Source organism: Rana temporaria, chromosome 1 (assembly GCF_905171775.1).
Source record: "Rana temporaria chromosome 1, aRanTem1.1, whole genome shotgun sequence".
Taxonomy (NCBI): Eukaryota; Metazoa; Chordata; class Amphibia; order Anura; family Ranidae; genus Rana; species Rana temporaria.
This window is the reverse complement of record NC_053489.1, coordinates 216,296,506-216,324,049: the sequence shown is the minus strand read 5'-3', so window position 1 is coordinate 216,324,049 and position 27,544 is coordinate 216,296,506. Positions and strand designations below refer to the sequence as shown.

Below are 27,544 nucleotides of genomic sequence, written 5' to 3'. Positions count from 1 at the left end.
AAGTCGGATTCACTGTGCGTGTCGGTGACTGGTCCTAAGAAGGGTTTGGCGATCTCGTCGGCCACCATTTCTAGGTGGATCGTGCTTCAGGCCTATGCCCTAAAGGGGTGGTCACCGGCGCATTCGACCAGGGCAAAATGGTGCCTCTTGGGCTTTCCGCTGTCTGTTTTACAGGTGTGTAAGGCAGCGACCTGGTCGTCAGTTCACACCTTCTCAAAGTTTTACAAGGTGGATGGGAGGTACTGTACTGTGGAGTGTTTAACACTTAACATGCTGTTTTTCTGCCTAGTCAATCTCCTAGAAAGGAGGATAATACCCTAAGGTCAAGATGCTGCTGTGTTCGTCCATGAACTCAGAAAAATTGATTTTTACGGTGAGTACAAAAATCCAATTTTTTTGAACGGGGGGAAAATAAAAATCCCACATGAACACTGCAGAGGTTACAATCCCTCCCCCTCCCTTTCAGAAACGAAAGATCACAAAGTGTAATTTTAAGCCTAAAACTCTTTAAAATCAGAACTCCTAGGCAACGAGAGTAAATACATTTCCAACAGTGGTCTTGCTAGTACAACTTCCGTTTCCCTAAACCAGAAACCCGACATGTACTTTGTTTAGATATTGCACCATCTTGTAAGCCACAGGTTTTTAATCACTGGTAGCCTTAGTGGACATCAACTGGCAGCACACATAAAAAATCTCACTATTAATATTTATTGAAGGCGCTGATGTGAGCTACAATTGAAAGGATTGTGGTGTCATGAGAGAGAATGCATTCATATTCATGAATATTTTGTAGGCAAATCACATATGTTTAACTGTATTTTGAGTACTGCTTTAACTAGAACCTAGGTTTTTGAAGTTGACCTTAGCTTTGAACTGTTCGTGCAGTACGAGACCCCACAATACAGAAATGAAAAATGAACAAAACCCAGACTTAATTTACAAGAAATTTATTGTTTAAATCTACAATTTGAGAAAAAAAAAAAAACTCCTTCGACATGATAGCCACAACCAGAGTAATGATGCCTGTCTTCAAAGAAAAAGCTTACTACAGAACATGGGCCTCCATTTAATACACAGGCCTACAGCCATTAGTTTCATATCATACTTTTCCAATGGCAAGAAGCCCTTCAGGTCTGCCAAGCATTGCAACTTGCTCGTCCTCAATTGCTCCATAGCAACACATGCTACTCTAGAGTTATACACTGCATCCAGCACCATATTCTGCCCTACAACCCTGGAGCTTTAAATTCGCATTGTGTAAGCAAATTATGGCTCACACACCCATCCAACCAGTGGAAAATAAAAGAAGGAAAATATTAATCAAATACTGCAGATAGTGATACCAAGCAATGAGTGCAGAGAAGATGAAGATCAGAGCAAATGTGCTCCGTTTATTTTGTGTGAACCATAGAGGTACTAAACAGAAGTTTCTTTTGCTTCTTCTTTCTCTTCCCTCCTTTCTCAACTGAAAAAAAATAAACAAAAAAATGTTAAAAAACATAAGGGTCTTGAAGCAGAATTACTTTTAATACCATTTTCAGAAGCACGCTCTTACTTGAAAGAGGAGGAGTAGGAAGCGCAGAGTCCAGCTTCAGAAAAGCTGCTTCCATGGCCTCACTAAATGAATTCTGGAAGCTTGGTACTGGGACTCTCTCAGAGCAGTCACTCTCCCCATCACTGTCTGCAGGTCCTGTGCTCACCGCTGGACTTTCTAAACATGAACAAGGGACAAAATCGGTAAGATGCTTGTTTAAAATAATTGGGGGGGGGGGGGTTGGTAGACATGCTGACCTTTCTTTATTGCAGCTTTGGGCCATGATTCTGATTTTGCTTTTCCAACCCTTAACATCTACAAGAAATTAACACAGTTAAGATACAAAAAAATAATAATTCCATAAATTAGAAAGTATTTTTGGCCTATTTAACAGGACCTCTAACAAAAAAAATATATATATTTATATTTATAAAAAAAAAAAAAGATTGCAGGGAAGGTCAATGACAGCTTAATATACAACATTAGAGAAAAATAAAAGCGGTAGTTCACCTTTAAATTACATTAAAAGGGCAGAAGTTATTAGTTTTAAATGGAGTGGGGGATACAGGCAAGTTTTTTTTGGTCATCTGTGTCCTCACTGGGGAGATTAACTCTCCATTTGTCCATGTCCACCATTATCAAGATGAACATTTTTGAGTTGGTACCAGAAGAGAATAGAGGGGAAATCTTGTAATGGGGACACTTGTTTCTGTCATAGCTAAAAGGAGGCAAATTCCTTCCCCCCCCATTTTGCAAGTAGTACAGGAAAAGCTGAAAAAAAAAATTGGCCGTAGATATGCTTTCTCCCAGTAAAACCCACTTCACTACAGAGTTCAACATAGAATACAGTTTTGAGAAATTCAGTCCATGCCAAGCTTTGCTTCAATACAGGGGAAACCGTGTAACAAAGCAAGGTGACAAAAGTCTATTAAAACTCAAGCTATTGTGAATTACAATGCCTTTGTTTCATAGAAAAAAATTATTCAATGAGGCTACTGAACATGTATCTTTACAATAAGGGAATAGCAACCTGACCCCAAGACTGGCAGCTAGATTAATAGCCTAGTTTAATCAACAGCCAGCTACAACAACTAACTAGACATGGAATTTCCAAGACAAATGGTAACCAGGGTATTAACCTTTATTTTTACTACATAAAGAGCCTTGCAGCAAAGAAGCCCATCTAAGCTTTGCATGGACGATTAACAAGACATTCCTGCACTTTAAAATGACCTGAGAAAAAGAAAAGCCTTTAAAAAGTTTTAGTATTTTCTAGTCCAAGCAATGAAAGCCTATGACTTACCTGAGCAAAGGAAGGACACTGGGCACTGTCCTCTGGGATTACAGGATAATCAATGGGACTTTCAGCACCTTGGCAAAACATATGACCTACAAAAATAAATGTATTAGCCCAGAAGTAATTTAACATTTTCAAGTCAAAAACATTACTTGTCTTAAGGTTAACAAATACTCACCACTCTGTGAAGCTGGGCTGCAGCTTAGAGGTGAGAGCGACATAGAGCTTTGTGAATCTGCAGTGGACAGTGCAGAAAATGAACCAGGGAATGTGAACTCGGCAGAGGAACTCACTGCAGGAAACTGTTGCAAGTTTTCCAGGGCAATATGCATTTCAGGATCTGAACAATAAAAAAAGAATGTAGCATGAAAATATTGCAGAGTGGTTAATGGAGTAGCATAGACTAGCAAACTGACCAGTCCTGACCCAAGTCTGTGTGGGGGCTTACATTTTCCTTGCTTCTGGTTTTCTTCAATCTCAATTCTTTTCTCTCTGCGACGTTCATCACGTGCCTTTCTCTGACGCTGCTTTTTTCTCTTCTCTACTTCATCTAAAAGGAGAAATGTTAAAGCATTAAGCATTTTTACAGATATTATGTTGAGCATGCTAGACACTTTGCTTTACATACTGAAGTATACTTGCATCCAAAAACAGTTGGTGCTGATCCAGAGGGTACTAGAGAATGGATTTACACAAACACTGTCACTTATGACATTTCTGCATCACAGATTAGAAGACTAAAGGACACATTAATTAGGGTGCTATGTACTTGTGACGGTATCGGTATGATATCCCCGTCAAGCATTCCCTCCTCTCCATACAAGAACATCACAGGATTCCCCACACATGAGTCAAGACTGGATGCTGGAACCAAGACACTTTATTGACACAAAAACTCAGCTTATATGTGGTTACAGCCTGTTAGGAACGCCCCCCTCACACAGTGGGGTTTCCCATACAGATTATAGGAGACAAGTCGGAGCCGACCATGCAGACACGTTTCTTTAGATAAAGACATCAGGGGAGTTAATTAATACACTGAAGCAATCAGAATAATTAACATACTACTTCTCTAATCATTTAGCCTGATGATACAATACACATCTTTTAAAGGGTAAACACAGATCTTCTTTACACAACACAATAGATCAATTAACCTTTAGAATAGTGAGGGGACATTAGCACGTCAATAACCGGTCAGAGGAATGAATCACACATGAAATTCCATTCTACCTCTACCCATGGCTAGCAGGGAGCAGTATACTGAGACATATAGGCAAATGTATCACAGTACTCTTCCAATACTGGGTCTAAAGGGGTGTACCTAGCTGATAAAAGCACAAAATGATGTCAGACCACACAGACCTGTTAAACTTTGCTTCCCAGATGGGCTGCCCCTTAGAAGAATGCAGCCAAGAATATAGCAACAGCTATAGGTCTAACAGAGGAGGAGGAAAAACGTTCTCTCCACAGACCAATGGTCAGCAACTACAGACATGGTTTAACTGATCAAATGCTTAAAATCTATTTACAAGTGGTATGTCACAATCCTATACCATAGGTATAGGATTCCATGATTCATTCTTTGATTTTTCACATCTGCAGGCATATATTCAAAATTGTATTTATTAATTTAGTCAATCTACATAGGAGTTAGGTCCGATTTCCTTAGTCCACTTTGCTTTTAGCACAGAAATCTCAAAAGATATAAGTTACACCTTTTCACCATCTATATACAAAACTTGTTTTACCAATAAAAACATCTTAACTATCATTTTAAAGTGAACTTCTAAGGACAAGTTGATGGGATTGAAAATTCTTGGCATCATTTTTAAAAACTGGACTTGAACTACCAGTTATAGCAATGACTACAGCAAGCATGCAGGGTAGCAGTTCAGAGGTTACAGGTTGCATTCTTGCTTCACATCTGGCCCTTGGCAGTGAAGTCAAGGAAGAGGATGACAGCTCCTAAACCTGACAAAATAAAATATACACACACTTTTTTCTAAATATAGAATATATGTGAATTAACACCATACAAACTGAAACATATCCTGTATTGGCAAATACAAGTGCTCAGTGGGTAAGAAAAGCTAAAAAAGTATGACATGTTATTTACATTTCCCATAGAATATCAAGCAGTTTTCCACTCACCAGCGAAGTAAGCCAAAGTTTGCTCTGAAACAGCAGGTGGCCCAAGTGCCATCTCGCAAATACTGAATTCACAGGTAAGAGGTAGATGGCAGAGATAACGGTGACGTCTTCGCACCTCCTGAAAGTAACAGACAAAATATGCCAGGATCTTAATTCATGCATTTGTACTTTTTGCAGCCGAATTACTGTAATGATTTGTACAGAACCACAGAATGACCTGCGATTACTGCATTTAAAGTGACTACAAAGAAGCATCATGCAGATTCTTAAACAAGAAGCTGAGACCAGTAAACCCACAGTAAATATATACATTTGGTGGAACACCGACTAGGACAGAGGCGGCTTGCAGAGTATTCCTGGCAATTAAATCTCCAGGTTTGGCAACTTAGTGTTATGCTGCTGAGAGCCAGAAGAAGCACTCCAAAGATGGGCCAGAAGGCACAGAAGCTCCAAATTGAAAGTGAAAATAAAATTTCCTGAAGGCGGAAAAAATCTTTTACTCTCTTCTATGATACCAACCTCAAACTGAGCTCTCACTCACTCTGCAGTCATACAACCTCCCCTGCGGTCAGGATACAGTCATCAGAGCTGCAGCCAATTGGCTGCATGTGCCAATTGAAACAACATTTTCCAACAAGCCGGTTTATCAGACTTCTTATGAATGAGAAAGTCATAGATGGATAAAAATTGAGCTGTCTCCTTGAACGTCGACCCTGCTTTGCCCAGCTTTACTCGCCCCCTACAATCAAAACTACTTCATAATCCTGGAAAAATTAACAGATTAGTGGACCTGCGCGTTTATTAAATCCTATAGTTCTCACTAAACTTTCACAGTATTCTTCGCCATTTCCAGCACACTTTGAAATCATGCACCGCTTCCTCAAAATCAGGTCACTCAATAATACGAAGTCAAAGCTCTGGCCTTTTGAGAAGTTAGGTCTTGTGTTAATGTTCATGTTCAGGGAGCATAAAGACTGCCTTTTACTGCCATTCTTTGTTGAGCACCCATGGTTTTAGGGTTTCTGGGACACATGTAAAAGGTACATGGGGGTTTTACCCCCACCAGTAGTTTATAACTTTTAAACTTTAGCACAACTTCACCTAAAGTGATACTAAATATCCTTATTCTCCAAAAGTAATCCATAAGCATCCACCACCTAAAAAGATCCTGTAATCCATTTTACATGAAATGGTTACCATGTTTTTCTGCCTCCTTGCAACATTCCCCACAAGCTCCCACCCACTTCCATTTGTTTGGAATAAGCAGTGCATGCTAGTTGTGGTCATGTGCACTGTAACATAAATGTAAGCGTAGGATAGTTTTGCCTTAATGAGATGTGATCTGTAGAAGTAGTGCAATTGTAGATATAGTTTAATTCTGGGTTAATAAAGATATAGTATTCAATATCAGTCATGCACATATGTTTCATTAGCATTTGAAAAGGACAGAGACAGTTTCTAGGATCAAAGTGACACCTAGATGCCAATAAAAGTAAACAGATTGCCACCTTCCTGAGGCCTCAAAGAAAACTGCTAGTCATCTTGGCTACACTGATCCGCAGGGGGCATTCGCAAGGCCCCGGCCGGTCTGCAAACTTTGAATATCAACAGATCTAAGGAACCTATTTTATCTCTCATAAAAGCTAAAATATTAGCAGCAGAGAGATGAAAATAATTCCTTTTGATCTTACACATGATGTTATAAATAAAACTGTTATAAGGCGCCTGATTGCAGCACACAGGCAGTGATTGGTACTGTCGCGATCGGACTGATGCGCGGTATTGGAAATCCTATCCGTGACCCAGCAATCAGCGCCGTTCTGGGCCAATTAGACTCTGGTAATTTCAGAACACAAAACATCCACGCCAGTGACGTCACCACGCTCGGGAGGAGGGCTCCTGCATGCCGGCCGGCATTTACATTTTAACACACGCTGTTTTTTACTTCTACTTGCTGTAAGTACATTACTTTAATAAAATCTGTTACCCAGCGGTATTACGCTATATGCGTCCTTTCTTTTATATACTCCCTGCATTGGAACGATCGATTCAGAAACGGTCGTGACGCTGTTAGTCTTGTCCTGTGACTTCTGGGGAACCCAAAGGCCGTGGCTGGGCTATAGCCAATTGCTCTGGTTACTTGCCATCTGGTAAGAGGCTCATTATTCTCGGTGGAGGGACCTCACGATTTGTATAATATGTCACCGGGTGATTGAAAGATCCATTATTACAGCACGAGCAACTTTCTAAGGAATTATATTTTTTTGAACATCATATTAGAAGCTTCTGCTTATAAGTACAAGGACTCTCTTTGGACTTTCTGTTAACCTCTCTTCCTAAAGGAGAGTTTTTTTCACTTATACTAACTTGGCGCGGCTTTTTGTTTATTTACAAAACATCCTGTGGGCAGAGACAGAAACACCAGCCAGTGTTGATTGGCCAAGGGCTAAAGTCCAGCCCACATCCATATTTCAATAAATTGTGTAGCCTGCAATATGTACATCGTTCTTCCACAAAGCCAGTTCGAAACTGGGGAGTTCCCACATGTTCCAGTATGCTTCTACTAAACGGATAGACTTCGGTAAAGTTTATTTACTTTTTTTCCCCTTTTTTTTCCACAGCAAATTGTGTGTTTTTGTATCTTTTTTGACAACTCTTTTCTTTGTATATCTTTTAAGCACTGCCCACTTTCAGGGTATTAAAAAGGGGTTGTAAAAAAGGTAACAATTCCCTAAATAGCTTCCTTTACCTTATAGTGCAGTCCTCCTTCACTTACCACATCCTTCCATTTTGCTTTTAAAATGTCCTCATTTCTTCTGAGAAATCCTTACTTCCTGTTCTTCTGTCTGTAACTCCACACAGTAATGTGAGGCTTTCTCCCTGGTGTGGAGTGTCCCTTGAGGGGGCGAACAGGACGCCCACTAACACACAGCTCAGGTAAAGCAAGCCATTTAGGGGAAAAACATTTTTTGTACCTTTACAACCCCTTTAAATTTTAAAATAAGCGACTTCTGTGTACTAAGCTAGGACTCATATTTCTGGAGAGATTGTTGTATGTTAGTGCCCAAGTACTCTGTCTAAGTTACGTGCCAATCTGTATGCAATTGCACTGCGTGTTGGCAGATTGTAAGCCAACAGATCTGCCAGACGGAGATCTGTGTGTGTGGTGGCTCAGCAGACCAGTCTGCAGACAAACTGATGGTGGCAAGCTATTGTTTGTGTGTCTCGTGTGTGGGGACAGTGGGAAGAGTGATCAATACCAGGGTTCAAGCTTGCAGGATAGCTGGAGGAACCCTAGAAGTGTGCCAATTGCTCCAACCCGTAGAGCGCACCAGATTGTAAGATTTGTATCTGCCTGTGTGTGGTCAGCTAGCTGGAGTGGAGTTTCCCTCTAGCGGTGGCCAAAGGTAGTACGGGCTGTAAATCATAGCCAGTCTTGCTTGGTATAAGTTCCCTCTTTATTCCCCATATACCCCAGTCACAGAACGCACGTCGCGGTTAGCTAGTCGCCATGGCCATGTGTATCCGTGACATGCGCTGCTTTATGTGAACAAGAGGGCGACTACATTTCTGTAGACCATGGAGAATGTAGCCACCCTCAAAAGAGAAATTAGCTTTTTTTGGGTGTCCCGATAGCAAACTGCTTGCTATGGGAGCACTAGGCATGAGGGAGGAACCTGAAGCAGATACCAGAGAAGAGAAGGATTGGGCTGCTCTGTGCAAAACAATTACACAAAGAAATGTTTATTTTTTTTTATTTTTTTTAACAAAATCACAAAAAAAAAAAAACAGAACAGAAACAGCAATCACCAGATTGTCCTGCAAATAAATATCTTACCTCTGTCACAGTGAAGCCATCAATTTCTACCACTGTAGCAGTGATTGTTTCAGGGCATTGCTCCAGGCTTCCATATTGATGGACAAGGCAGCGCACGTTCACTGGATGCAGATATATGTGCTGACCATCTACAGCTGTAGAGCAAAGGCTATGTTATTAGTTAGAAATATAAACCGTTGAACTCAGATGGCAGTAACTTGCTACACACACACACCTTGATAAAAGTAATAGTGGTGAGGTGGTCCAGAGCAGGATGGAACAGCTGCCGGCTTATTCTTTTGAGCAAAAGTATTTTCATGTGTGGGTACCAGATCACTGCCCTCAGCAGAGACCGGTTCCAAGCTTGCAGACGCTAAAGACTCACACAAGTCTTCACATAATGGATCCTGAACCTCCTCATCAAAAGCAGATGCATAATGCGCTACCTGTTAGGAAAAGAAGAAAAGCATGCTAAGCGGACAGCGACACCTCCCATCTGTGTTTATTTTCATGTTAACATACTAGTTAAGCGTTTCCTATACTATGCGCATGCCTATTTTTATCAGTTAAAAAAAATTAAAAATAAATGGCCGGAGCATGCGCGCGGGAGTCGCAGTAATGGCACAGTAACTTTTTTTTTGAAAAGCCTATGGCGTGTGTAACACACCCAAAAACTCCACCCGGTGCAGAAAAAAATGTGCACACACATAAAGAGTGGTCACAAAAACATGCAGACGGGTGCAACGTCAAGTGGTCCTCCTGTGTAGAAGGGACCCAAACCCTGATCCCCCAGGGCGTTAGGCTCCAGACAGGGACTGAGGTACTGTGGTCCGAGCAACCGAAGCCGACACGGACCCAACTTCCTTGGAGGGACTGCCGAAACAGAACCCTCCCAGTACTAGGTGGGGCTCCCCCAAAGGGAGACCCCATGAGAGCAAGTGAACTAAGCCAGAAGGCCATGTCCACCCACTCCCAAGACGTTCAGGGCTGGCCCGAGGACCGGCACCCTAATAATCACACAGTGAACAAATAACGTGCAATGGCACGGCATTGCTTCAGTGCACATGTGCCGATGACTTTGGCACATGCAGATACAGGGGGATATCTCCTAAACCGTGCAGGTTAAGGAGATATGCAGGCTAGCTACAGGTAAGCCTTATTATAGGCTTACCTGTAGCAAAAAGTGGTTTGTAAGGGTTTACAACCACTTTAAGCATTAGCAATGTAGTAATGGAATAAAAAATTTCCTTATTAAACCACTGCATTATGCAAATTCCACAAGTTGCAAGAGCTAAATATACATCTCAAGTTTGATTGTTTAGCTGAATGAGAGAGAGAGATTGTATTCAACAGCTGCCATTTTACCATTCTAAAAGAACAAAACCTCTTAATGGCTTTGCTTACATTTATAGATGACCTAGTTTCTGTGTAAGATGGATATAAAGGGTTTTGGTACTAACACTATAGTCAGAGTCAGACTTTTTCTCTTGAGTGTGTGTCTCCACCTCCAAAACCTCTGCATGAGCTTCAGTGGACCCAACATCCTGTTTATAGAGTGCCTGAAGGAGGTCCTGACGATCCTGTAAAGGAATATCAAAAGTACACCTATCAGTGATGCAGAAGGTGAAAAACACACACACACAAACGGAAGTTAAATACAGTGTAAAAGGAAAAATAAATAACTATTTTGTATAAAAGATACACATATTAAACACCTACATGTCTCAAGATACAATATCCAGTGGTGTTATAACAATATCCAGTGTTATTATAATAAAGATTAAGGACTAATATATATGGGATATATAAAGAAAAATTGATTATTAAGAGTCTTTTCCCAGGGAGCGCGACATTGTGGCTTTTAGGCTTAGAGCACGATGTTACAAATCTCGGGATATAGAGAGCCACTGACATGATCTCTACGAGATAGGAGTGATCTTTTGGTAAATGCCCAACGAGGGAAAAATAAATATAAAAAAAGGGGATGGAATTTACAACTTTTGTGACCACTTATTCACAGGAATTCAATCAGATCAAAGACATCTTTGCAAGTAAATACTGGTAAGTATTTTATTAGATAGAGAACTTAATAAGGTCATGAAAACCAGTTGCTGTTTTTTTTTTTTTCAGTCAGGCTACTAACTCTGGGGAGGTACACTTTCCCCTAGTCTGTTTCATTCAAGCACTAACATCAGGACATGGCTTCATACTAGGGATCGACCGATATAGTATTTTTGGTGCCGATACAATACTGATATTTTTACACTGTCCTTTTACATTTTTTCTTCTATTTAATCAATGTTATTGCTGTCACAAGGGAGGTTAACATCCCTTGCAACAGTAATACGAAGTGACAGGTACTTTTATGGAGGGATCGGGGGCTTATAAGACCCCAAACCTCTCCACTGCACTTCAAAGTATTTAAAGCGGTTGTAAACCCGCATCAAAAAAAAAAAAAAATTGCAAGGCAAAAGTCATAATGAGCTAATATACACCGCATATTAGCTCATTATGAAATACTTACCTCGGAACGAGGTGAGTAGAACTTACCTGGTCCACGCAGAGCGAGATATCATCTCGACTCGGCGTGTCTTCCGGGTATTGCCGCTCCAGTGCTGTGATTGGCTGGAGCGGCGATGACGTCACTCCCACGCATGCGCGCGGGAGATTTAAATTCAGCAAGGTCCGGCTATGACTAAGCATTGAAATCCAATGCGAAACGCATCAGCTGTTTTCCCCACTGTATGCTGATTGTATGCTGTGCATTTTTCCTATATGAATAAAGAGCACGTCTTTAAGACTTTTTTGGAGTGCGGCTGTCCATCAATTTCCCTATCTGCATAAGGTCCGGCGGCGGCGGCGGGTCCTTTCGCCGTAGATCCCCCCTGCGCATGCGCCGCTGCAATCAGCGGCGCATTGCGAGGGGAATATCTCCTAAACCGTGCAGGTTTAGGAGATATTCTTTATACCTACAGGTAAGCCTTATTATAGGCTTACCTGTAGGTAAAAGTCAAAAAGGTGGGTTTACAACCACTTTAAAAATGTCAAGATCTGAATAATTTCAATTATTTTTTTTTTTTAATCTGGCACCTTTAAGATGCCATTAATCTGGGAAGAGATGTCATAACATCACATCCAGGTTACCAAATTCAAGACCAGAACGAAGCATTTGCTTTGGTTTGGGTCTTCAGCATGCCGGCGGACGTGCTGGCTGGTTGCTCGGGCCACCCGGTGGGACGGGCAAACGTGGAGGGGAATGTCCCCCACCCACTGCTTGTAATAACAAATGAGCAGCTGCTGAGCTGCATCAGGTATTACAATAAAGCCGACTGTCCGCTCTAAAGAATGGTACCGGTGTTATGCATGCATCACCCCAGTAAAACCACTTGACGCAATATCAGTAATATCGGGTACTTTTGTGACGATACTTCCAAAAAAAAAGTGAATATCGGCCACCAATAATCGGTCAATCCCCACAGTATCATAAGCGTGGGGGGTAATACCTACAGATTTTGTACTAAAATATTCCATGTGGTAAAATCATGCTCTAATGGTAAGATTTGAGATCTTAATAACTGGAGCCAATGTAATTTATGCCGTGGAATGCACTTTTTGTAAACTTCAGTATATAGGTTGCACTATGCGACCACTTGGAAAACGCAATAGTGAGCCTTACCATGGATGTCCTATTCAAATGAGGAACGACTCTCCATTGTATGAAAGCATTTCAAGCATGTACATTCGGGTGACATATCTGCATTTGTTTTCTACGGCTTGGAGAAAATTAAGACCCCCCCCCCCCCCCTCCTAGAGAGGGAAGTCTGGTGCATATTTATTCTCCAAACCAGGATACCATCAGGAATGAATTTTAGATACGCTGTGGATCTGTTTCTTCATTAAATCTATTTACTCATCTATTGAATATATAATCCTTTTTTCTTTATATATCCTACTGATTTTTAAACTATTGTGATATATTCAGAGAAAAACTTCCCACCCAGAATCTACACATTCACAGCAGTGTTTCCAATTTACTTTAATGGAATGATGTCAATTGAGTAATGGGAGGGGAACTCTCTGATCACTTGCATTCTCTCTCTCAAAATATATATATTATATATATATATATATATATATATATATATTATACACACACATGGTTTTTCTGTCTTAAATGTGCTGTGAGCAAGGCTAGAGTTGCCAAAACACGTTAGCCGTTTGCTTTAACTGAACAATATTTCAATAAGCTTCTGAAGGTATTCCAGAGTGGCCGGCTCTGTTTGCTTTAGCTATGCTACATGGATGTGTGGGAGGACATCTGAGCACCTGGGAAGAAACAGCCAACTTTTACTGAATATCATTTTGCCTCATTGATCAGAGCGGTGTTTTTTTCGTGTTGTATCTCATTTTATAAACTGCTGTATTTATTGGCGTATAACACTCACTTTTTTACTCTGAAAATAGAGGATAAACTGTGTCTGCGTGTTATACGCAGGGGGCTGTGGAAAGTTATTTTCCTGAAACGTTCCTCTTAAAGTTAGGGTGCGTGTTATACGTTTGTGCGCGTTATACGCCGGTATATGCTTTATGTACTCAATCTTTGTCACCTTAGGCCACAATCACTACACAACATCAATTATCACCCAATAAGTATTTCCCGTGTGTTAGGCAAACCTCCCAACATGGAACTAACCTTTAAATCCTGAATGGCAGCTTCTATAAAACAGGCTTCAGGGGTTTCCCCCTCAACGCTGTACTGTTCCAGGAGTGCTGCCTTCTCTTCATTTATGACCTGCTTCAAGATCTGTTCTTGGGAAGCCAAAAGAAGCTTGGAGAACAAACTATGTTCCTCATCTGGAAAAGAATGGCCATTGTAATCCAGAACAAACAAAACATTCCAAACTTCATATAAGATTAATGGAAACCTATTACTTTCATCCCAGCAGCCACCTTTAAAAGGAGAAGTTCACCTGTTGTAGCATGTTACCCCAATATTCAGGGTGTAACATATGTACCAGCTCCTGCACCCCCCGCTGTGAGAGAAAATGGGGTTCTCACCCTGCTCGCTCTCACAATCTAAAGAAAAACTCGGCCGTGCGGGCTCCACCCACTCACGCCATCCATTCACAGAGCTCCGTGAATGGGAAAACAAGTCTGGACAGCCTAGGGTACCATTGAGTGCTCTAGTAGTTCATGGAATCTTCCTTGTCACAGGGTATGAGGTACAGGCAGACAGCTACACAGACAGTTTTTGTAGGAGCTGGCATAACACCCACAATCTGCTGATCATGAGTGCAATGCTTTAAAAGGATCCTTATAAAAAATAAAATACATGCTTTAACTGCAAAAAAAAAAAAAAAAAAAAAAAAAAAAAATTGCATTTATTGTTATTTATTTTTTTCAAAGTGAACATATCCTTTAACCACTTAAGACCCGGACCAAAATGCAGGTAAAACACCAGGCCCCTTTTTGCGATTAGGCACTGCGTCGCTTTAACTGACAATTGCGCGGTCGTGCGACATGGCTCCCAAACAAAATTGGCGTCCTTTTTTTCACACAAATAGAGCTTTCTTTTGGTGGTATTTGATCACCTCTGCCGTTTTTATTTTTTGCGCTATAAACAAAAATAGGAGCAACAATTTTGAAAAAAATGCAATATTTTTTACTTTATGCTATAATAAATATCCCCAAAAAACACATATAAAAAAAAAAAAATGTTCTCAGTTTAGGCCGATACGTATTCTTCTACCTATTTTTGGTAAAAAAAAATATAACGCAATAAGCGTTTATCGATTGGTTTGCGCAAAATTTATAGCGTTTACAAAATAGGGGATAGTTTTATTGCATTTTTATTAAAACATTTTTTTTTGTACTACTAATGGCGGCGATCAGCGATTTTTTTCGTGACTGCGACATTATGGCGGACATTTCAGGCAATTTTGACACATTTTTGGGACCATTGTCATTTTCACAGCAAAAAATGCATTTAAAATGCATTGTTTATTGTGAAAATTACAGTTTGGGAGTTAACCACAGGGGGGGCTGAAGGGGTTATGTGTTCCCTGAAGTGTGTTTACAACTGTAGGGGGGTGTGGCTGTAGGTCTGACGTCATTGTGTGTTCCCCAATATAGGGATGCACAATCAATCGATGACAGCGCCACAGTGAAGAATGGGGAAGTCGTGTTTACACACGGCTCTCCCCGTTCTTCAGCTCCGGGGACCGTTTGCGGGACTGTAGCGGCGATCAAGTCCGCGAGTCCCGCGGCCGAGGTCACGGAGCTTCAGACCGGGTCGCGGGCGCGCGCCCGACCGCTGGGCTTTATACAATCACGTACAGGTACGTGATTGTGCCCAGCGGTGCCATTCTGCCGACGTATATCGTCGTTAGGCGGTCCTTAAGTGGTTAAGATATTGTATGCATTTGTTTCAGTGCTAGACATTTTATTAAAAAAAATAGCCCTCAGTACAATTTGTTTTCAATGCTCAAAATGTGTTACTTTCATAAACTTAATTCCTACATGTGCACCCCATTTTCTATCACATTTTACCTCCCAGATGAATAGGCTCATCCAGCGTCATCCACTTTGATTTGGGCATTGCAACAAGGACACCCTTTTCTCTCCTCATTAGCTGCATCGTGATGGGATCACCCACACTATAAAGACGAGTTTCTGTGGCAGCAACACTGAAAGCAGAGGAGTAGAAACAGTTTAACTCATTTCGTATCCCCCAATTTAATTGGTAGTCAAGTAAACCATTTCTGGATTGTGGGAGAAACACCACAAATATTCTTAAGCCCAGTACACACGAGCCAAATGTCAGACAGCATCAGCCGGTTCAATAGAAACTGTCTGACATTCGACCCGTGTGTACTGAGGCAGGTCAGACAGAAGCCAGCTGTTGAGTTGGCTTCTGTCGAAGGGGCATGACCAAAAGAGGCTTGCTGATCGGCTCCCGATCAGCGATCTTAGCCAATGGCTGAGAGCGCTGACCAGAGTGTTTTGGCCAGAAGCCGTCCCCCCTGTCAGAACACAATAGAACAGCAGGGGAGATCACTGTACCAACATCGGATTTTAAAAACTAGCAGGGCGTACGAGTCTTTAATGTGTTACAAAAGGAAATATCCCCCCAATTAAAAAAAAGGTACACATACTCACATGCTCTGTGCAATAGTTTTGCGCAGAGCAGCACATGTTCTTCTAGGGTCCCCTACTGGCGATCTTGACTACTCTTTTCGTTCTGCGGATTACTCCGCTTCCCCTTGTCTGCCTTAGCCCCTGGTCTGCAGGCTCAGGCATAACGCACTGACCCCCAGCCCTGGCTGGTGGGTCGGTGTCAGTTTATAATCTGCACCCTTAAAATATATATTATATCATGTACTTTTGCGCGAGCTCCTTTATGTTTCATGTCCATATTCCCCTGCGTGGGAATTGGTTATCGGTTTCCCTTTTCATACCTCAAAAAGACACCGAATCAGAAAATAAAATCGTCTGGGATGTGCCCCCACCCGTCCACAGTTTGTTCCCAGTAGGGGTGGTTGGGTGGACCAGAGGCAACGTTTCCTATGAACTATCCAAGTCCCTCTGTACTAGTCTTTTTGAGATCCAACTGTATCATCCTATTGATTGTTTTGTTCAAGTTCAACCAATTGTACTTGATCTTTCTTTTACGGATGTTCATAATGTACTTATCTCATTTGAATGTTTGGATCCATACTATTATATTCCTGGAAAATTTCAATAAAAAATATTGAAGAAAGAAAGACCACACTACTTTTAATGCATTTCCTGCATCAATGTAAAAACATTTTGGCTTTAGAGCCAAGCCCAAATAACACAAGTCCTCGGTCTCAAGCGCCACACCAGATGCAGCGAAATTGCTTTCGGCATCTCAGTTCACATGCTCAGTGTTTACATTAGAGATTATAAGACTGGGAAATAGAAGCAACATGAGCCGAGCTGCAGGAAAAAAAAAAAACAATGCTTTCATTGTTAAAATGGAGGATAAAATGATCCCAAGCTACAGAAGTCAATGAATTTACTGCCTGTTAATATGTAAATCAAAAAATGCTCACAAGTTCACGGTAACCTTTTGCCAATGCATGTGTGGCGGCAGAGAGGGTGCACCTCAATGGCCACATGTCTATATTGGCTGAGGTTTTGGTGCCGACAGTATGCTCACAGCAGAGATGCCAAAGCCATTACAGACAGCTCCTGGTCTATGATTGGGAGTTGGCAGGACGGACTTCAGGTCATGACCACTGTGAAAGCTAATCGTGATCAGGAAGGCCACCCAACCTATGGTGCCAAGACCAAGTTAAAGGGCCACAGGGAGGGGCGGGAAGGAGTTCAGAACGGCATTAAAAGGAGTACAAAAAAGTGGCATTGATAAAACTATTGTTAGAAGAACTTTCACATGCATAACCAAATCATTTTTATTTAAATGCTACCTATAGGCAATAGCAAGTGTCACAAAAAATCTATGGAACCGATTAACAACTTACCACCACACCTACCACAGAGGTATAAATGTAAACGTATACATTGCTGGGGATGAGTTGTCTTATCACCTTTTGTTGTTTCTGCTAGCAGAATCTTAACAATTTACAGGAAATTTGCAGTGTGTATGGCACACAATAGGGTGAAGTGTTTGGCGATGGTATCGCCATGTATAAGCTTGAAGCCGTTTAACACTTTGATCATTTTGCTTTCACCACAAGCCCCACACTAAAAACAAACTTAAAGTGCCCCCCGATACGGATGGCCAATGTATCCCAGAATATGCAAGGTTGACATTGTTCCATGCTATGAAGGAAACATTCTTGCAGAGCTGTAACTGTATTGTGCTCGACAGTCATTACCTAAAGTTTGAGGGTCTTCATATACCTTACCTTTTAAGGTCTTTCTTTATAACGGAGCTATAACAAATTGGACACCTACTCCATTCCTTTTCACTCAGTGACAAGTAATGCAAGATGCAAGCCCAGCAGAAAATATGCCCACAGCGGGTAATCTTGGCTGCAACCGGAGGATAAAGACAAATGGGACAGGAGGGCACCTCATGGCTGCAAATGCGCTGTAGAAGTAAAGAAGACATTTAGCAAAAAGGTATTATAGTGCCCATACCACAAAGATTTTGCAACGCTTGCACATTAGCTGCAAAACACGAAACTGCCTTACAGTTTACATTTATTAGGCAAGGAAAAAAAAAAAAAAAACACCACACAACCAACCACAAGACTTCATGAACTACTGAGTAAAGCTTCTTTTTTTATATAAAACACACACCACTCTTTTTAAGCACTTGCCTACTGGGCATTTGAATGAAGTTTGCGTCGTCATGCAACACTACCCAAATAAAAAACATTTTTTTTCACACAAATATTGATTTCTATTGGTGGTAATCACTTTTTTTTGTTTGCTAAACGAAAACAAGACTGAAAATTTTGAAAAAAACTAATTTTTCTTAGCTTCTGTTATAAAAATTTGCATACAAGTAATTTTTTTTCTTCACCGATGAGACTGCACTGACGGGCAGTGTGAACGATGTCCTGACAGCCTTGCCAGTTAATAGTTCCTCCCACTCTGTCTGGAGGACAGGAGAAAAGACTGGCGATAACCGACAAGGCTGATTACATGTGATTGGACACAGCTGATCACATAGTAAAGGGCCACAGTGATTGGCCCTTTACCCCAATCTGATCAGCGGTCACAGAGTGCACCCCAGGAGGCGGCAGGTGGGGGTTAGGTTTCTGAGAGGTTGTCTATTGACGTTGTCCTAGAACTGTGCTGTAGCCATCATTCGGCTATAGCTTGGTCGGCAAGTGGTTAATGTACCCCGTCAGGGGGAATATGGAGGCTGCGATTGCTGAACTCCTACTAAAGATACTAGCTGCCTGGCATTACATTTCCTAATCTCTAAACTTCCAGATCAGGGACTCAATGTATTGAATCCAAAACATCAGCATGAAAGCCAAACAGCTTCAAAAAAAGAATAGATCTGCAAAAGCAGGCCACATTTGTATCCCGACAGGTGTACAAGCTCCCAGTCTACAATCATTTTCTCAACAATCTTTGAGCCCTGGTTCACACTGGGTACGATTTGGAGCGATTTGAGATGCGATTTGACATGTCAAATCGCATCTCAAATCGGCGGCAATTGTCGGCAATGGCACTGTCCTAATCAGTGCGACGCCGCATCTGCGATTTCAAAAAGTAGTTCCTGTACTACTTTTTGCGATTTCGGGCCGCGATTTACATTAAATTGCGGCCGAAATCGCGGCAAAATCGCGGTAAAAATCGCACATTTTACCGCGATTTTTAATTCGCAGCAGTGTGAACCTAGGCTCAAAGGCAGAAGAGAATGCAGTGAAGCCAGAACCCAAAAAAGCCTTGTGGCACCTGCACAAACCTGCAGTAATAGCCTTGAAGCCCCCTCACTACTGCTTAGCTGCAAAGCTCCAACACTTCCTGCCACCGTGGAACTTTGCCTACCCTATGCCATCTATTGGCCAGTGACATTCAATCATAGCGATGAGCCAAAAATAGAATGTCGGCGCTTTCCCTGATCAGAACAGCCTATCATTCAGGGGTAGTGGAGTTATGGGAGTGGGTAAGGAAGCCAACAGCCATGGCATAAATCCATACCCAGGACCTATGGGAACTTTACAAAGCAAACCCACTGCAGTAGATAGTTAGCAAACACAATATCCTACAACAGGGTTTGACAAATTTGCTTGGAATCTAGGAGCCAGCTAAAAAAGTTAGGAGCCAGAAAACGCGCCCCGTCCCGACGAGCTCACGCGCAGAAGCGAACACATACGTGAGTAGCGCCCGCATATGTAAACGGTATTCAAACCACACATGTGAGGTATCTCCGCGATCGTTAGAGCGAGAGCAATAATTGTAGCCCTAGACCTCCTTCTTTAACTCAAAACATGCAACCTGTAGATTTTTTTAAACATCGCCTATGGAGATTTTAAAGGGTAAAAGTTTGTCGGCATTCCACGAGCGGACGCAATTTTGAAGCGCGACATGTTGGGTATCAATTTACTCGGCGTAACATTATCTTTCACAATATTAAAAAAAATGGGGATAACTTTACTGTTGTCTTATTTTTTTTATTAAAAAAAATAATTATTTTCCCAAAAAAGTGCGATTGTAAGACCGCTGCGCAAATACGGCGTGACAGAAAGTATTGCAACGATCGCCATTTTATTCTCTAGGGTGTTAGAATAAAAAATATATATAATGTTTGGGGGTTCTAATTAGAGGGAAGGAGATGGCAGTGAAAAATGACATTAGAATTGCTGTTTAACTTGTGATGCCAACGGCCACCACCAGATGCTGACAGAAGGAAGAGCTTGGGACTTCACAAAGCCGCGGCCTCAAATACCGGCCATCATGGGCCCGCCGCAATCACGCGGCGGGGGAGGTGGGGGCGCACGGAAACACTGGATCCTGTGCCTTCATGCGCCCCAACCGCGGCATCGCAGCGGGCTCGCGGCGGCCGGTAATTGAGGCCGCAAAGCCGCGGCCTTAATTACCGGCGGGCGCCAGGTCACAATTTCATGTCGCAATTGCGACCTGGCGCCCGGATATTGTCGACCCCTGTCCTACAAGGTCATTTACTTTAACACACAAAAGATAGGAATACTGACCACTTGTTCCACTAGGTCCCAGCTGACCAAAGTGTCTGGATCCGTGAAGTGGACACTGTAATCGTGATCATCCGATACCACAAATTGGCAACTACAGAGAAAAAAAAAATCACAAGAAAAAGATTAGTTGAGTCTACAGTACAGAACACACTTACATAATATACAAAGAAACACATCACACACTCACTTTGCTTGCAGAAATAACTCCTTGTTAAACGGTTTGTTGCCCCACTTGTTGCGTCTGCTCCAGTTTCCATGGCCGTCTCTATGTGCACCAGGATGACCTCGAGGCTCATACGTGAAGTTCAGTAAGTGGTTCAAGTTTATTTTCCTAGGTCCTGAATACTGGGCTGGGCTGAGCTCTGCCCATTGAGTCTCTGCTACCTGTAAACAAAAAGTGGCATCTGTTACCATCTACTGAATACTTCGCACTGTGCAGCTCACAGATAGACCTTGCTTACACAGCCCTTACCTCTTCTCGTCTTCCATACGTAAACGGTTTAGGGACCCCTCTCTGAGGAGGAACCTTGTTAAAAGTTTTGCTTTTCTGTGGACCGGAGCGGCGGGTCGAGCCGGCAAAACCCTCATTTTTGGGGTAAGAATTTTCACGTTTGCGGCTGTAGCGTTGCTTTGAACTGCTGCTACTTTTCCCGTCTACAAGACAAAAAAAAGGAAGTTCCAAATAAGATTGTAAGACAAAGCCATGTACTATTTCCATAGGCAGAGAAAATGGTCGTCCATGCAAACTGCTTCCTTCCACTGTAAATATTCTGTAAACAGATATGACACCAAATACCCCTTAGACAGGGCGGGACGTTATCTGTAAAAGCACAGCTGGGTGGAGCAAGGTTTAGGCAGACGCTTTCATGCAAGATCAGATTGTGAAGAGTAAATCAGGTAACAATTTTTTCCTTTTAACCATTTCTGCGCAAAATAACATTTATATATATTAATTTTGTGTCTGCAGTCAGTGTTAAAATATAAAATATTTAAAAGGAGGGTTATATATATATACACTTCATGAAGGAATCTGCAGCAAGCTTTTTGGTGATGCATAAACTCCAGGCTGGTATTTCAGCCAGTGTTACTTATGCAATCCTGCAATAAACAACTGTTTTAGGCCCTGTGCACACCAAATGATGTGCTCCCAGCAATTTCCAGCCCCAATGCACAGCTACTACACAGTGGCCCAGATTCAAAGAGATTTGCGCATTATTTGCGGAGGCGCAGGGCAACGATTTTGCTCTGCTGCCAATGATTCACGGAGCAGAATCTCCGTGAATTGCGCGGGCGCGCCGGCAAAATTGCCCGGCGCTAGAGCACGCAATTTAAATGATCCCGTAGGGGGCGGGAATCATTTAAATTAGGCGCGCTCCCGCGCCGAGCGCATGCTCCGTCGGGAAACTTTCCTGACGTGCATTGCGGCAAATGACGTCGCAAGGACATCATTTGCTTCCAAGTGAACGTGAATGGCGTTCAGCGCCATTCACGAATCACTTACGCAAACGACGTGCAATTCAAATTTCGCGACGCGGGAACGACGGGTATCCTTTAGCATTGGCTGCCCCTACTATTAGAAGGGGCAGCCTTACGCTAAACACGCCGCACAGAAACGACGTAACTTGCGTACGCAGGGCTCGCGCAACATTGTGAATCGGTGTTAGTATGCAATTTGCATACTATACACTGAGCACAATGGGAGCGCCCCCTAGCGGTCATCGCAAGAATGCAGCCTAAAATATGCGTGGCATAAGAGCCTTATGCCACGCAGATTTTAGGCTGCAGTCGGCGTTACGATGTTCCTGAATCAGGAGCATTCGTAACGCCGGAGCAAGTAAGCAATTGCGCTGTGTAACCTATGGTTACACAGGCGCAATTGCTACTTGAATCTGGGCCAGTGTCAATTAGTGTGGTTTGCACTGAAAACAGGACAGTATGCAGTACATTTTCAGCTCCGCGGGTTGTAAAGCGAACCACCACATTACAATGGCACTGCGGTAATAAAACTATTGAATTGTCACTCATGACATTCCAATAAAGTTCTGTGAGGGGGAAAAAAGTAAACGGGATAAGCAAAGCATGCTGATGAGAAGGGGCTCTTAAAGCGACCCTGTCCAAAAGTATACCTACTAAATAAATCAAACAAAATATACTTGTCTTTCTGGCAGCCTGTGTTTTAGTCTAAACCCTTTCCCGCTGATGCCTCCCGGGCCTTTAAGAGCTTCTAAATGCCAGGAGACGGGCATTCAGGTTATGTGACCACTGTAATTGGCTGTCACATGGATTGGAAAGCTCCCAATCAAAAGCATGCATCGGGAGCTTCCAGCCCCCACTGGTGACTGTACAGGAAGCGCACTTTCAGCACAGAAAACCGTTCACATAAGGCCGCATAGTGTTAAAGTGATTGTACACCACTTTTACCTACAGGTAAGCCTAGATTAAGGCTTACCTGTAGGTTCGGTTCTGGAAAGATCTCCTAAACCTCCACGGTTTAGGAGATATTTACAATAGAGCTGTACGCCAAAGATAACAGCGTAGGCGCACTTTAAAAATGGCGATCGTACCGTTTCTAAAGGGGGGTCATGCCGTGACTGGCAGCTCCCGCGCATGCATCACGTGAACATGGAGTCGCATTATGACATCACGTGACTCCGGCCAGTCACAGATGCTGAGTTTGCGGCCCCAGAAGGAAAAGGGGTAAAGATGGATGCTCGCTGCTAGTAGGGACAGCGGTGACCTTGCAGGCTTCGGTTTTAGGTAAGTGACACATAATGGGCTACTATGCTTTACCTTTGCAGGGTAATAAAGAGGAAGTAAAACCCATTAGGGTTTACTTCCTCTTTAAAGCCCGCCCACCGAGAGGCTGTATACATGCTCCTTGTCAGCGAGAAGTGGTTATAATGCTGCTTTGTCGCTCCTTGGCCACTACATGTATTCCACCATTCTGGGTGTTTGGAATACCTTATTCTCCGCCGCACACTGTCGTTCCTCCCCACAGTCTGTACATTACTCCATGAAACAGTTATTCAATTCATCCAACTGGTTGAATACTTGCAGCAGCTAGAAAACAGCAATGTTCCAAGACAGAAGCCACCAGAAAGGCAAGAATATGCACTCTTTGGGCCCATTCATACCAGAATGCAGTGCGGGGAAACCCACGTTCCATGTGCATTTCCCACACCACGCTCAAAATGCAGCGGGTGCCCATATTAAGTTAATGACACCCCAAACGCAGGTCGAAGTACCATGCAATTTCGGTTGGATTTTCCAAAAAGGTAAAGCATGCACTACTTTTGGTGTAATTTGGACTGAAATCGCAACACACAGAGTTGCATGTAAATTGCACAAGAATGCGCTGTGCGATTTTTTGTTAAATTAGCCCTTAGCAGGTATGCTTTTGAATACAAATGACCACATTGACCACTTGTTGGGTAGATTAGCTATGAGTGAAACCTATAATGGGTAATTTAGCTAGTCACCAATAAGGTAACTAATGTGTGATCCACCAGTACCTGCCGCTTCTCTCTTTAAAGCTGAACTCCCCGTGTAGTGGGGCTGTTCCCGCACTGCATGGGTTAACTGATAGTTATTGCCTAGGGCATTGGAGAGTCAAGATGTACTCACCTAATCCTCTGATCTCCAGCCGTCTAGTGCAGTGGGGTGTTCCAGACGTCATGGCCATAGACCGGCTCTGGACGTGAAGATGTCAGGAACAATCCACCGCTAGACATAGGGAAGCGCTGGAGGATCAGGTGAGTATAGACCAGGGGTGTCAAACTGGCGGCCCTCCAGCTGTTCCGAAACTACAAGTTCCATCATGCCTCTGCCTGCGAGAGTCATGCTTGTAACTGTTAGCCTTGCAATGCCTCATGGGACTTGTAGTTTTTCAACAGCTGGAGGGCCGCCAGTTTGACACCCCTGGTATAGACTGTGTTCATAAACCCCCCCCCCCCCCCCAAGACAAAATTAGCAGATAACCCATGCAGTGCGATCACAGCCCCACCGGGCTTTAAATATGTAACTTACATGCAAGCCTCTAAGGGTGACGTCACCACTGAAGCAACAACAATCAGGGATGGAGCACAGCTATCAACAATGATCATTCGCTGTGTAGCTCCTCTAATCAGAAAACTTATTGTATACTTTTCAAAGAATACAACACATTCTGTGATTGGTCGATGGCCCCTTGTCCAATCACAGACCCACTGTGATTGCTGTACCTCAGACTCTAATATCAGTTTTACTGCCGGAACTTCAGTGGGACACGTGCGCCAAATAATTGCTTCTTTCTTAGGCTGGATTCACACCCATGCATTTTTCAGATTTGCACTGCAGAACGTGTTCCATATGAACATATGTTAAATGGGCTGTAGTGCAAACCTGCAAAAAGCACTAAAACTACATTGGCGTGAATCAGGCCTTAAACAGAATCTGTTTGTGGCAAAGCATCAGAGAGAAAGGAAGGCCAGCCACGACAGGGAGCCGGATTAGTATCTCTGGGCTGTAAATGTTTTCATTATGGCAGCGACAAACCTGTCATGAATTAAAAACAAGGAAGCTGCCTTTGACCCTTTCACATGGGGTGGACTGCGCCTGCTCAGTGGGGAATCCATTTGCAGATTTCTCGCTGATCAGGTGAATGGTGTGCCCATTCCGCTTATGCAGAGCAGACACAACCTGCTGTCCTCTGAGAACGGTCCGACGGGGAACAGTTCCCCGATCCCTTTTTTAGCGGATGGGATTGGATGTTGGTGGGTGTAAACGGACACCCATCGCTTCATAGAGGGCAAAGGATGGTCCGAATAAGATCTGACAGGCAGACCCAATCGGTCAGCCCATGTAAAAAGGGGCTTTTAAACCAAGCAGAAAATGCCAGCTGCTGGCAGACCCACTGACTCTGTATAACTTTGTGTCACTCACCCAACAAGTACCCAGATAAAGATTCCTGACTTCATTCCAACATTCCCTATCTTCATCCCCATTGTGGGTCACCAACCCAAAGCACGGAAGTCACACGATCAGCATGATGACCAGGCAATTAGCACTGAGGCTCCATTCACACTTGTGTGACTTTGGATAGCAAAGTGCATCCAGCCATGGCCACTGCAGATAATCGCAGGTTGTGCAGGGAGCGGCGCATAGCTACGGCCGCCAGCAACATTATAGTGAACAGGGCTGTCCACTGATATCCGATAAATTCAGATGGATGGAAACCCTATTTTCAGATCGGATGAAAATGGACAGGCGGTCCGTTTTCATCTGATCCCCTATAGAGTAGAGCGGAGATCTGACAGGTCCGTCTCTGCACAGTGAGCTGAGACAGACCCGTCATCTGCCGGTGCTGTGATGAGAAATGCCCCCTTCGAATAATGCCCGCCCTGTACTGCGCAGGCCTTGCGTAGTACGGAGCCGCCAAAAGTGTCCAAACATCGTAATTTAGGATCAGCTGTTCACGTCGCCTGCGCACAAAAAACGACATTGTGCCACACGCTCCCGATGCTTGTGCAACTCTGCAAGGGGTGGATGTATTCATGGTGGGAGCATGTGATGGGCGGATGGCAACAGAAGGGGGCATATTTTGTAATGATCGGCGGTGCTGTTAAGATGGGGGCGGAATTTGTCACAAAACCAACATATCTCTTCTATTCTTCCTACACGGTTTGCCCTTAACTCGTGTAGGAAGAATAACAGATATATTTGTTTAGATGTGTTTGAGTTTCGTATCAACTTCTGCCCCTATTTGAACAGCACTGCCCATCATTACTGAATACGCCCCCTTCCGTTGCCATCCGCCCCTCACATACTCCCATTAAGAAAAGGTCTGCCCCTTGCACGAGCATTGGGATCGTATTCCAATGTTCGGCGGCTTTCGGCTGCTCCGTAGTACACATGCACGGTATAGGGCGGGCATTATTCGACAAGGGGCATTTTTCTCGCCGGCACACAGGCTCAACAGATCAATCCCTGCTGAGCAAGCGGAGTCTGTCAAAGATGGACATGTGTGAAAGCGCCCTTAGGCTGCAAAGCGCAGGATGCGTTTAAAATGCCATTACTTCTAATGGCACCCCAATCTTGTCAAGCAGCAAATCGCAACGCTGTAGCCCAAAATAAGCTCACGTTCCTTTTTGACATTGCAGCACGATTGGGGTGCCATTTGAAGTAACAGCATCGCAAACGTGTCTCGCTTTTTTCGTCTGTTCTGTTTTTTTAAACTGAAAAAAACAGGGCTTTAATCCGTTTAAATGTATTTTATTTTTTTAAGACGGATGCGGATCTAAATGGATGATCATTGATTTTTCCATTGAGATGCAGTTTTACCACATATCTGCGATAGCCACATATAGAAAACACTGCCAGTGGTTCAAGCCTTCCTTTACCACACTTAAAAAATAATATATAGTACAAAAAATAAAATAAACGTCAGTGTGTGTTGAAGATTTGCCCCGACTTCCTGTTGGGTATAACAGGAAGTGAATACAATGTGTGGGCATACACATGCAGTATGACAGATCATAACAAAGGTGATTGGTGTCGGCCCCGCCCCCTCCTTACCACTTTTAGGCTTAGAGTCCCCGGCAGGCCCGGTGGAGGCCGATCGGTTCTGGGTCTTGCTGGGATTGTTGGATCCGGGATCCATGTCTGTGGCCGAGCTGAGCGGCATAGACCGCGGGAAGGGCGGGGGCAGCACCGTGCAGGGGGCGGCTGCCAGCCAAGAGCATGGCGTTCAGAAGAGCTGGGGGACGAGGAGCGCGATTCATGGCGACATCTTGCTGTGTGCCCAGACAGAAAGAGAAATAGTCAGGATACCGGAGGAAGGGAGGGCGGAGGAGTGTACGGGATCGGGGAGCGGAGGGCCCCACGGGACGGCGAGCGAGGACCGGGCCCTGTTGGCCTACGTCACAGATCCGGCAGGAAGGCCGCCGGTCCCGAGCGGGGAGCGGACCCGGGGTGCTTGGAGTCCCGCGGGGACTCTCAGGGGGTGAGAAAAGGATCAGGAGCTGCCCCCTCCAGGAAGGAGTAGAGCAACGACACCACTTCTGTAATGGCGACTGACCGCCTGACGGTGCCAGAGACCCGGA

General features: G+C 43.4%; 1 protein-coding gene across 1 annotated transcript; it reads right to left on the bottom strand.

The window, feature by feature from the left end:
• Positions 1 to 974: 974 nt before the first annotated feature.
• On the bottom strand, positions 975 to 27,544 carry RNF10 (ring finger protein 10). Its single transcript, XM_040350208.1, has 17 exons — positions 27,018 to 27,544; positions 20,938 to 21,119; positions 20,653 to 20,849; positions 20,466 to 20,556; positions 17,697 to 17,881; positions 15,355 to 15,491; positions 13,499 to 13,659; positions 10,266 to 10,385; positions 9,041 to 9,251; positions 8,827 to 8,960; positions 4,989 to 5,106; positions 3,283 to 3,384; positions 3,013 to 3,174; positions 2,841 to 2,926; positions 1,795 to 1,852; positions 1,559 to 1,714; positions 975 to 1,468 (listed from the first exon to the last, which is right to left on the bottom strand). The coding sequence occupies exons 1-17, from the start codon at positions 27,124 to 27,126 to the stop codon at positions 1,395 to 1,397; spliced, it is 2,283 nt and encodes a 760-aa protein (XP_040206142.1). The 5' UTR covers positions 27,127 to 27,544; the 3' UTR covers positions 975 to 1,394.